Below are 12,846 nucleotides of genomic sequence, written 5' to 3' on the forward strand. Positions count from 1 at the left end.
GACTATTTTTGGTTCAATAAATTTCCTGGCGGTGTGCAAGACAACAAAATAAAAATAAATAAAAATGTATATATAAGTATTATTAAATTGTTCACTTAATAATTCAAATATGACAAGTCAAATTAGTTCATATCATTTGTATTTGTTCCGCTTATGCTAGTGCACAATAAAGAAAAAAGATTCACAATGAAAACACAACTCTATTTACACATTTCATGACCGAAAAGAGCAGGGAGAAGAAAATAAATCTTCTTTTGGCAGTGTAAAGTGCATTTGAAGGAATCCTGACCTATAAAATGCGTAAAAATCAGTGAAATGCTGGCTGATTCTGAAGCAGATTGGATTTGTAGAGGTGAAAACACATATATGGATATAAGCGGGACCGTTATAAGTCTCCTCCACATTGTGCAGATCAGGACAGATAATATTTGAGTTGTTTTCTATACCGTCCTCCATACCGTCCTTCACGTTGACCCGGAGGTCACGTCCCACCTCTGGATTGGGCAGAGAGTTTGACGTGTCGGACCGTGGAGGCGGTCAGACCCCCGCTGAGCCGAGCAGGACCCTCTGAGACTGAGACGGAGCCCCGGACAGACCAGCGGAGGACTCAGCCTGCAGATAACGATGAAGTCTGTCCTCTGGAGCGTCCTGTCCTGCGTCTCGCTGCTGCTGGCTGATGTTCTGGCCACATACCATCACCTCAGTGAGACGGCTCCTCAGCTGCTCGCCGCTCAGAGCTTCGCTCAGACCAGAACCAACGGAAGACCTCCGTTCAGGACCCTGAACCCAGCCAGTGAGTTCTACTCAGACTTCTCTCCAAAATACTTTGTTACTGAAAGTACTATGATAGTACTATTATACGTAGTACTGGTGGAAGACGTATATCTTATTTCATTTAAGTAAACGTAGAAATATCCCTTACAGAAAATAAGTTTATTTTATGAAGTAAACTTAAGTATAGTTCAAGTATACTTTATGTAATAAGTATACTAATATCAATGTACTAGTAGTATACTTGTAAGTGTACTACTTTAATACTTCTCAGGACTAAATTGTCCCACTTTTAGTTTATAAAAATATACTTTAAATGTAAGAGTAGTAAACTTTAAGTACACAACTAGTTGTATTTTGTACTGCAACTATAATGTGAACTACAAGTGAATTTATATGTATACTTTTAGTTTACTAGTTCTATACTTGTAGCCCACTTTGTAGTTTATGAAAGTACACTTTAAAGTATACTCTCTAATAGTTTTTACTGCAAGTATACTTGTAAGTGTTTTCTTTAAGTGAACTTATAGTACTTAGCCAAATATACTTTTTCATAAACTTTTCAGTATGAAAAGTATAATTTTGTTAAGTATATCTCTAATAAGTACATAAAAAGTAAACTGAAAGTATACTCTCTTATTTTAAGTTTAAAGAAGTATACTAATAGCACACTTGAATAAACTTCTTTCTTTGTAAGGGATAGTAGTATTAAAACCAATTAACTACATTTAGCCTTTTTTTTTTACTTCAAGTACAAATGTGAGGTACTTGTAGGCCTGCGTTACTTTATACTTATACTTCATTACATTTCAGAGATATTGTACTTTTTACTCCACTAGTTTCTTTGACAGCTGTGGTTACTGGTTTCAAATGAAGACACTTACTTCGGTAAAATTATCAGCAAAAAGTTACTTTTTAAATTATCCCTATTAGTGTCGTATTATTATACAGTATATCAGATTATTCGCAGTATTTCTAAGCAGTATTTTAATGTAGTATTTGGTTGTTATTGTTTTTGTGTGTAAAAATGTTATTTTGCAAAGTAACTAATAACTAGAGTGAGTATTTTTTACATTTTTGTTTTGCAACTTTTACCAAAGTACAAGATCTGAATACTTCTTCCACACCTGAAAAACACTTTTACAATTAAAACTCCTGCATTCAAAATTGTACTTCAGTAAAAGTACAGAAGTTTATTATTATCAGCAGGTATTTTATTTATGCAGAAAAATAGCCTCTATGAGTGTAGTATTATTATAAAGTATATCAGATTATTTGCAGTATTTTAATGCAGTAGTTGGTCATCATTGATTTTGCGTTTAAAATTTTATATTTTAACTATAGCTGTCAAATTAATGTAGTGGAGTAAGAAGTACAATATTTCCCTCTCAGATGTAGTAGTAGCACAAACTAGTACCAAAGTACCTTAATACTGTACTTAAGTATAGTACTTGACATTACATTTCACATTAGATGTTTTGAATCTCTCGTGACCAGTTAGGAGTTATTTACATAAAAAATATTAAAATTATTTTATAATGTAAATTGTTATTTTTTGCAGATTACATTTTAAAATTGTAATTTTTGTAAAAAGAAAATAAAATATTCCTAAATGTAATGTAACCAGCAGTTTAACAACATGCATGACATGTATAATTGTCGACTGGGTGTTTCACAAGTACATGATAAATAACTGCAGCTTGTTGTAAACATCCCAGATGTCTGAATTTAACACTCACGCTTCAACTAATAATGTCTCTGTTTGTCTGTTGTTGTATATTTAACGTACTTTACACAGCTTTCCTGTACTTTCACCCTACTAATGTTCTCTATCACTTCTGTAGTTCACAGCAGTGACTACACGTATAGAGGAGGGTATCACTACCACTACCAGCCACCATGGATCCCTCCACCGGTACTGTACCGACCTCTTCCTCTGTCTCCTCCGCTGACTTACCACAGGCCCTCGGCCCCCGTGCCGCCCTATCACCACAGAGTCAAAGGGCCACAAATGCACCACATATACAAAGGTCTGTCTCCACCGGTAGCTCACCATCCCCACCACGGGCTCAAAGGCCCATTCCCTCACACACTGAAAGGTCCATGCCCAACAAAGTCAGACCCAACAGTACCGACAGTGGTGCACCTCCCTACCGCCCCTCCAGCTCTACCAGAGCCAGCGGTGCTGCCGACTCTGCCGGCGACTACAGTGGCTCCGGTGACGCCCGTCCTGCCAGTGGTGGTGACCGCTGAGCCGCCGGTGGAGACCAGCGCTCCGGTGACGCTACCGGTCAGTACCCAAAGCGGCTCCATCACCAGCGTCAGTCCTGTGGAGACAGGTAGAATTGGCTTTCCAACCCAAACCCTCAATGCTTTCCAGGTCAGATCTGTTTGGTTATTAAAGATATTATAATAGAAACTCCACTTAAACATCACAGAGGTCATTTTAGTTAAAGGAATAATTCAACATTTTGTGAAGCTTATTCTTTTTCTTGCTGAGTATGAGACGAGAAGGTCGATACCACTCTGGAATATAATATTCACAACTATGTTTTCATTAGTGTATAATCAGTTAGCTTAGAATGAGTCCTTCATATCTACATAGGTAGCGGGTTTCTCTTCACAGAGTCCGCCATGTTTCTACAATAGCCCAGAACGGACAAACCAACCTCTGGCTCTAGAGAGAGACTGTCACGTTTTTACGTTACCTGAAGGCCACCGCAGTTCTCCGACACGGAAACATGAGCCGCAGAGGGCAAAACCGCGGTACCGCCAGCTGCCGTCTGACTTCCGTTGCTCCTAAAGTCGTGTTATTACGGTAAGGATGACATCTGAGAGAGGTGAACGGCGTTACCACGGTTTTGCGCTCGGTGGCTCACGTTACCGCAGTCTTGGAAAGAGAGGAGTGAGCGGAGGGGTACTCAGTTGGTTGCAATCTGCAACCACACCACTAGATGCCACCAAATCCTACACACTGTCCCTTTAAATATAAGGCTACTGTCAGCGGACTGTTAGCTTAGCTTAGCATAAAGACTGGAAACAGCTAGCCCAGCTCTGTCCACAGGTAACAACATCCACCTACCTGCACCGCTAAACAACATTTCATCCAAATCAACTTCATGTGGAAACGCTGCCTTTATATCAGGCATTCAAAAAAACGGGGAATCTAGCCTAGTTGTTTTAAATGGAGAAGTTCAATCTCTCTCATGCCTCTCGTTCTGTTTTTTGCGTGTCATATGTGATTATTGTAAATGAATGACGTGTCTCCAGTCTTTGTGTTGGAGCGGCTGCCGGCTGCAGCTTCATATGTACAGACAGTAAGAGTGGTGTTGATCTTTTCATCTCACTCTCAGCAAGAAAGCAAATAAGTTCCCGAACTATTCCTTTAAAGCAGATTAATTTAAAAGTGATACAGTTGAATTTAAATATATATATATATATATATATATATATATTAGTGGTAGGAGATAAAATAAGTAGCCTTCTAAACAGACTGAATTTGCCATTTCTTTTTACTTCTGCAGCTATATTTGAATTTATGACCACGACTAAGATGTCTGTAAACTTAAAGCTAAAAGAAAAAAGCAGGCCATTTCTTAAATATGTATTTGAGGTTTAAAATAAGAGCTAGAATGGGTGTCTTTCTTTTCCATATACACACTGAACAAAAAAATATAAATACAACACTTTTGTTTTTGCTCTCATTTTTCACAAGTTCAAATAAAAGACTTCTTCCATGCACACAAAAGGCTTATTCCTCTCAAATTTTGTCCACAAATTTTGTTTAAATCCGTGTTAGTGAGCAGTTGCACCAACAGGTCTGGCATATCAAGACACTGATTAAACAGCATCATTATTACACAGAGAGAAATAAGACTTTTGTGAGCAGAGAAAAAAGACTTCAATCTTTTATTTCAACTCGTGAAAATGGGAGCAAAAACAAAAGCGTTTATATTTTTTGCTCAGTGTAAAAGCAGAGTCAGTATTTTTGCTTTGAAAAAGCACCGAGGATCTGACGCTAAACTGCAGAAATATGTGTTTAGTATATGTGTGTTTGTGTTTGGACAGGCAGGTCCCCTAACACTGTCTCATTACTGTCTTATGTGTCTGGACATCGAGCATCATTTTCATTCAGGGGAATGAAATGAAAGGATCCGTCCTGTGATGAGTCTCTGATGGATTGTTGAAACACTGAAATGATATAATATGTTTTATTTCATACTTCATCATTTCATCAGTTTTACCACTTCAGTGATGCACAACCGTTTCCTTTTGTTGCCATGGGAACGAGTGTTGTGTATCCCAACGTGTCCTGTGTTTTGTTGTCACTGTGACGTTTAACCAACACGCCTGAGCGTGTCTCTGAGTGATGAACTGGGTTGTTAACGGTGCCGTGGTTTGGTTGATCACCAGAGACAGACTCCCAGTGCGGGAGCCGCACCATGGACCTGGTCTTTATCATCGACAGCTCTCGCAGCGTGCGCCCCGGCGAGTTCGAGAAGGTCAAGATATTCCTGGCCGACATGGTCGACACGCTGGACGTCGGCTCTGACGTCACCAGGGTGGCCGTGGTCAACTACGCCAGCACGGTCAAGATCGAGTTCTTCCTCAAGAGCCACTTCAACAAGCCCGACATGAAGAAAGCCATCTCCCGCATCGAGCCCCTGGCGGCCGGCACCATGACGGGCCTCGCCATCAAGACGGCGGTGAACGAGGCCTTCACCGAGCAGTCCGGAGCCCGGCCTCGCTCCAGGAAGATCACCAAGGTGGCCATCATCGTGACGGACGGAAGGCCCCAGGACCAGGTGGAGGAGGTGTCCGCCACGGCTCGGGCCTCGGGCATAGAGATCTACGCCGTCGGGGTGGACCGGGCCGACATGCGCTCCCTGCAGCTGATGGCGAGCATCCCTCTGGAGGACCACGTGTTCTACGTGGAGACCTACGGCGTTATCGAGAAGCTCACCTCCAAGTTCAGGCAGACGCTGTGCGGTAGGACGAAGACACCTGCGAGACCCTTTCTATCCCACCACTAACCCCGGTTCTAGTTCCTCAGTAAGGGGCACCTTCAGTCTACGGGGGTTTACTGCACGTTATGGATCATTTACTGTGTTAGTGTTGAGTTCTAAACTCTGAAATCACGAGGAAAGACACCAGATGCTCTGAACCCCCACGTGGACTGCAGATGTCGGCACTAGAACCTGCTTGTAGTCGCCACATTAAACCAGAGTAAAGTTTTTGGGCCGCAAAGCCTGAAACTTTCAGCTTCTTTTTTTAAAAGCAAAAACTGTTTATATATATGGTGATCTTTAGTAAATTGTTTGCAGTCAAGGCATCATTGTGGTGCTCTGAATGTATCCGTATTTATTTAAAATAATTTAAATGCACAGTAGAACCTCACTTTTTCAAACCAATCTGGAGAAGACGGCGTCCAAACTAATGCAACAATACATGTTTCTACAGTAGCCCAGAACGGACAAACCACTTTTTCTACTTGGGCCGGAGTCGATAACGTCAGTCACTCTCGTTGCCACCACTCTCTCTCTCTTGCTTCACCACTCACTTCCCACGTACACACACACTCTACGCACCGTTTGCGTTATCACGTCGGCCACCGTAGCTCTCCAACACCCGCTTGGCACACGAGAGAGGCTTCAGTTCGTACAATTCTCCTCACCTCACCGCTAGATACCGCCAGATCGTACACGCTGCACATTTAAATATGATTTGGATTTATTCTGAAATGAAATAACCACATATTGCACTTGTCTGGGTGCATATGAATTCCAAAAAGTACCAATTGTTTTTAAATTTTCACAAATGTCACTAATCAGAAACATAATTAATTTGAATTGTTAGATTTTAACTTCAAAGATTTGGACAAATGCGGTTCTGCTGTAAATGTTTCCTTGTGTTCCTGTCTGATGTTACTGTCTGATGTCCCTCCTGGTACTTCTGAAGTTATTTGTCCATGTAACTGTGATTACTGTCGTACTTCAGGGTTCTGTGATTTTACCTGGGTTGTCCAACACACAGTGAACCTGAGCAGTTCGCAAATGACCTTGGCTGAGATGTGGTGAAGGTGTATGAACGGATTGAAGTTTTGTGGTCAAGTACAAACACACAAGAATATCATTTTTTTAACTCGTAAAAGCAAAAAAGTCAATCCGAAATAGCTGTAAAAAATAGTTTATTTTACTTCTTTCTGTCAACATTAGATTTTTGCAATCTGCAGAACACTACCTTACCCATCACCTACCTGTAGTATACTGTCTGCTAGCACATGAAACTGTACCATCCCTGGCCATCCCTTTAATCCCGGCTTGTTCCAGGTCTGGACCCGTGTGCCATGGGACATGACTGCGAACACGTATGTGTCAACAGCAATGCCTCGTTTTACTGCCAGTGCCGGGACGCTTATATCTTGAATGCGGACAAGAAAACATGTTCCCTGAAACGTAAGAACATACTGTGTGTGGATTCCTGCAGCAAATGTGACTTTTTGCTGTGAAATTAAATCTATATTATAGATATTAAACTATCCCTTTAATGCTGCTAAAAGTATATATGTGTAAGAGCTTTAAAAGCAATGTGCAGAATGTCTTTAAGCAGAGCTTCACAACATCGCAACCAACTGGTGCATAATTCCTGACTCTATAATTCACTGATGATTGTAGCATATGTTGTTGGACAATTATCGGGTAATATTATAGAATTTATTCACTATAATTGCATTATTGTTTTGGCAAAATGGTAAATTAATATTGTAGAATATTTTAGAAAGTGTGCTTTGTTCAGCCTAGTTGTAAAAAGTGTGAGAGAGAGATGGTGGTATTGTGTGTTTCACTCTCTACATGACTCTACTGTTACACTGATGGGTATTTTTCTTTCTCCCGGTGAAGAGGTGAAGGCGGTGGTGGTGGTGGAGGATCCGTGTAAATGTGAAGCCAGGCTGGCTTTCCAGAAGCAGACGCAGGCCGCCATCCAGCTGCTCACCGCCAAACATATCCTTCCTGTTGTTTCAGATGGGAGACGTTTTATTATAAACTCTCCCGGCAGCACGTTTCTCTGCTCGTTATTTCTCCCTGCTGGTGTTGTTACTGTAATATAATTTGTCTTGTATATGTTTTCATCATTTAATTGAGCCTGTAAATGAGTTTCCTTGACTGAGTTCACTGGCCGATGTGTCTGGGAGGATGGAGCGTCTGGAGAACACGGTGGGCCGTGTTTAAAGCTGGACGCAGCGGTAGGTATTGACAGCTGTGTTTTTCTGGAGGTGATTTGTAGTAAAAAGCCTCCCACTCATCTCACGGTTTGACCTTTAGTTTATTTACGTTCTGCAGAGACAGCTCACCGCTTTACTTCCTGGACATGGACATGTCCTTCCTGTCGTCCACAACTGCTGGACTTCAACCACAGATGGAGTGAAGCTGTGACTCATAAACCAACATCCCTCAAGTTACTGTTAAATATCTACTGTTGAATATGGGCATTAAACGCTATGTTTGAAACCGCAGTTAAAGCTACTTTATTTTATAAGCTAATGTATAATAACCAGAGAAAACAAGTATTATTTCCATTGTTTCTCCTGTACTGTATTAAGTGTGTTTTACATTCTGTTTGTACAAAGTTGCATATTGTATATAGTATTTTTTATGAAAATGTCAAATTGGATTTAATCAGTAACAGATTTTAATTGAAAAATTTACCAGTAAAATGTTTCCTATATTAGATATTTTTGCATATTTTCTTTATTATATAATCTGTTACAGCAGTTTAACTATTATTACAAGTTGTATCATGTGTTATGGATGATAAAATGTTAATCTCCTGAGTCTGTGAATGTTATGAGATTTATAATGTTTGCTAAGAATTATAAATGTAACCAAGCTGACAAATAAAATAATAACAAAGGAGGTTGTTGTGCACTCTGTTGTCTTTTTGAGTTCTTAAGCTCTTTCTTTCTATTTTTCTATTATTGTATATTTTACGTAGCACTCTACTCTACTTTTATTTTGACTGTATATTGTACATAGTGTCATAGTGCTTAGCACACAGGATAAATTTCAATTGGTTAATTTCCCCGGGGATCAATAAAGTATAATATATATATATTTATATATATATATTATATTTATATATATATATATATTTATTTATTTATATATATAAATATATATTTATATATATATATATATATATATATAGTATTGGAGTGTTACAGTTGCTATCGTTTAAACATAAGGAATGTAAGAAAATAGAAATAAAGGAGTATGTAACATACTACAATATAAACAAAATATATGTAAAGAAATATAAGTACTAAAATTAAAAATAAGAAGATGAGAATATCAGAAATATTAAATATATACAAATATTTTCATTAAGATATATATATATAGCATATAATCACAGTGCAAAAAATAAAATAAAAAATGCTGAACAGTGGAATCTATTAAGTGTGTTAAATATAAAAATAAGAAATGACAGTATTGCAGTATTATTACATTAACTACTATCAAGCATTTAAAACATGCATTTTCTTGTGAGGACAAAAACATTATTTTGATTTATGATGAGTTCTAATAATTCAAGTCAAATTCTCTTAATAAATTCCCTCCAATAAAAAAATATGATTATGATAAATCCCACATTGTATCTTTATGAAAACTTAACGGAGGTATTTCAGTCTGTATTATGAAGTATTTGGCATGAATAAAACATGTTTGTGTTAATACAAAAGAGCCATTATATCCGTCTCTCTTATATAACTGTACATTTCATGGCACATGTATGTATTTCTGTGTCAATATAGAAAGGTAAACATGATGGTTGAGCTCTGACATTTCTATTAACAATGTGTTATAATTTACTTCACAAAAACAGTCAAAGCGCTCGGAGGTCGGAGGTCGGAGGTCAGAGGAAGATCACTTCCTTTAACCCCGAACCCTTTTTACTCTGAAACACACATTCAGTCACTAAACATACTAAATAAAGATGGATTATAATCTCCACATGACTGAGCAGAGCTTTTATTTTGATTAAATTGATAACTTAGTTTGGACATTAATCATTTTAACAGCTTTCCTACACCACCATCTGGTTTTGTATCACCATCATGTGTTTTTTACACCTTCAGCGTTGCCAAAACGACAACAGACGGAGGTCATCGTGTGACCTCTGGACGGAGTCGGCCTGTTTGCCTGAACCAGCGCTGACAACAGAGCTCCTCTGTCTGCTCCGTCAGAGAGTAAACATGCCAACGTTTACCTCTAGTCTGGTTTGGATCCGCTCCTGCCGTCCTCTAACCAGACAGCTGTTTTATGTTTGTTCGATATTTCATGGCTTTCATGGTCACCACACACACGGGCGGTCAGGGAGGTGAGCCCGCCGCTGTTTCAGAGGAAGATGAATGAGACTCACACGCCTCTGAGAGGTGGAAGAGACACATAAAGTTCGCTGCAGAGCGTCGCTGTCCAGAAGACAAACTTGAGTTTTCTCAAAACAGTTTAACAGAGTTTTGTTTCACTGATAATTGTGTTTTTTAAGGGTCATAAAGGACACATTTCATATGTTTCCCCCCCTGTAACGCTTTACAATGAACAATCTAACAATCCTCACTAATGTCTACGCTGAGAAACGGACTGAGGATGTTTAAAATAAACATATTTGGTTGGACAAAAAAAAGGGGAATACCAGTGAACTTGTGGCTTTAACGTTTATTATTCCTTCGCTGTAGGACATTATGACATTAATACATTTTTTGTACACTAAATATGAAGCTTCTAATGATTGAATACTTATGATATTTTGACACTAATACATTGCTAATATATTATCAAAATGTACAACATCATGAGAAAAGAGATAAAACAAAATGACTGTGTTTAGTAAAGCAGATAAAATATATATTTTACTGCATTCATTTTGGCGCAAACATGAGCTCCAAAGAAACCTGTCACTGTATGTACTTTGAATAATTGTATTGAAAATATCTTATTGATTTTTAAATGCCCTGGTTTGTTTGCAGTTTGTTTCACTTGCAAATAATTACAACATATTTTTGTTAAGAATAAAAAGATAAATTTGTCTCCAGAGAAAATTAAGAGCCTGACAAATATAGACTTTAAAATATTTAAAATAAAAGCTCACATCAACCGTAAAGGACTCCATTCAATAACACCTTTTTAACAGCAGTTCATCCAGAGCTGATTCCTCTCTACAACATCTCAATACGAAAACTCAAAATAACAAAATAACCCACAATCTATTTCTCTCTCTCTCTTCTTCCTCTTTTTCTTTTTTGTTTTTGTTCTTGTACTTGTACTTCTGCTGTTTTATAAATACTTCTAAACAATATCCTGCGGTAGCTAATAATAATAATAATAATAATAATAATAATAATAATAATAATAATGATAATAATAATAATAATGATAACAATAATAATAATAACAATAATAATAATAATAATAATAACAACAACAATAACAATAATAATAATAATAATAATAATAATAATAATAATAATAATAAAACAGTCCCAGACCGGTGGTTTTGGTCCGCAATTTTTTTTAAATAAAAATAGAAAATGTAAATATTCTGTTTCAAGTATGTTTTTAATGAGTATTGAGTCCTTTTTTGATCTTGGAAATAGTACTGTAATCACCAACTCCATCTATTGAACTAAATGTGGTTGAAAGCTCTGGAAAAAGCTCATGAGTGGACCTCCAAATCAAACAGAGAACAGATGTAGCAGGAATTATCTTCTTACTGTAACAAATAAATCATTGATTCTGTTTTTAAAGTGTAATGTGGGTGAACCAAACTGACACTGACATATAGTCTCTGGTTGAGACAGGTTGAGAGTAGTGAAGTGTAGTGATAACAGAGCAGTGTGGTGGCGCTGTGTGTCCGTCAGTGAAGAGGATGAAGGTGAGTGTGATGGATGTGTGTCCCAGTTCTGCCAGACCAAAGTGGACTTTTATACTTTGTGTTAATTCTCTCAGCAAACAGCAACATTTAGGACCAAGAGCCAGAAGAGCTGACAGTCTTTGCTTCAGGTGTGCAGGCTGCCAAAATAAACCCAAAACAAGACTTTCCATGGCTCCGTGGAGTTTTAGGTGACCTCTAATAAACAAATCTGACCTCTAATGACGAACACAGAGAAACCAGGTAATCCTGTTACATTTGAAAGCAAGAAAAAACACTTGAGTCTCGTTATTAATGAATTCTGAGACGTCTACTTCCTCAGTTTTTGAAGTATACTTCAAGTTTATTTCATGAAGTAAACTTAAGTATACTTTAAGTTTATTCCCAAGTATAATTTATGCAATAAGTATACTTGTAAGTGCACCTCTTCAATACTTCTTGGGACTAAATTGGCACACAGTTCACATCCAAGATGTATTTTGCACTGCAACTATAATATGAACTATACTACAGGTGAACTTATACTGTTAGCTTACTAGTTATATACTTGTATATAACTATATTGTTTTTGTTTATGAAAGTACACTTTAAAGTATACTCTCAGTAAACTACTAGTTTAATAGTTTTTACTGCAAGTATACTTGTAAGAATTTCTTTAAGTGAACTTATAGTACTTAGCCAAATATACTTTTCAGTATAAGCCAAGTATACTTGGACCTTTCTGTATACTTGTTAGTATAAGACAAGTATTTTGTTGAGTTTATCTCTGATAAGTACATAAAAAGTAATCGTGTATTGCACTTCAACTTACAAAGTAAACAAATAAATAAATAAATAAAAAGTAATCTGAAAGCATATACTCTTATTTTAGGTTCAAAAGAAGTTTACTAATAGCACATTTGAATAAACGTCTTTTTGTTGGGGACTTCTTGGTTTTTGGGGTACAGAAACTCTGTGATTTATGTGATGTAATGGCCTACAGCTAACCTACATTTCCACAGGTTTGCGTGTTATTGCCATTTTCTCAGCAGTGTCAACAGCCAGCGGCCTCTGGGTCAAACTTGTCTCCGTTTGATGTGTTTTAACTCGTCCACACAGTCTGGAGATTAATGGGCCGTCAAAGGGAAGTGCACGGCTACTGAGCGA

The 12,846-nt window shown here is 37.8% G+C and overlaps 1 protein-coding gene across 1 annotated transcript; it reads left to right on the forward strand.

The window, feature by feature from the left end:
* The first annotated feature begins 566 nt into the window (after positions 1–566).
* matn3a (matrilin 3a) lies at positions 567–8,684 on the forward strand. The gene is made up of 6 exons (XM_037751037.1): positions 567–793; positions 5,185–5,760; positions 7,101–7,226; positions 7,671–7,772; positions 7,945–8,018; positions 8,112–8,684. The coding sequence occupies exons 1-5, from the start codon at positions 625–627 to the stop codon at positions 7,998–8,000; spliced, it is 1,029 nt and encodes a 342-aa protein (XP_037606965.1). The 5' UTR covers positions 567–624; the 3' UTR covers positions 8,001–8,018; positions 8,112–8,684.
* The last annotated feature ends 4,162 nt before the right edge of the window (positions 8,685–12,846 follow it).

The sequence above is a fragment of the Sebastes umbrosus genome, chromosome 18 (assembly GCF_015220745.1).
Source record: "Sebastes umbrosus isolate fSebUmb1 chromosome 18, fSebUmb1.pri, whole genome shotgun sequence".
NCBI classification, from domain to species: Eukaryota; Metazoa; Chordata; class Actinopteri; order Perciformes; family Sebastidae; genus Sebastes; species Sebastes umbrosus.

Excerpts from the sequence above, each read along its gene's own strand:
- matn3a (XM_037751037.1), top strand. The coding sequence starts at position 625 with ATGAAGTCTGTCCTCTGGAGCGTCCTGTCCTGCGTCTCGCTGCTGCTG. Across the intron at positions 794-5,184 it reads CAGGACCCTGAACCCAGCCA|AGACAGACTCCCAGTGCGGG; the intron begins GTGAGTTCTACT and ends GTTGATCACCAG. Across the intron at positions 7,773-7,944 it reads CCAGCTGCTCACCGCCAAAC|TGGCCGATGTGTCTGGGAGG; the intron begins ATATCCTTCCTG and ends GACTGAGTTCAC.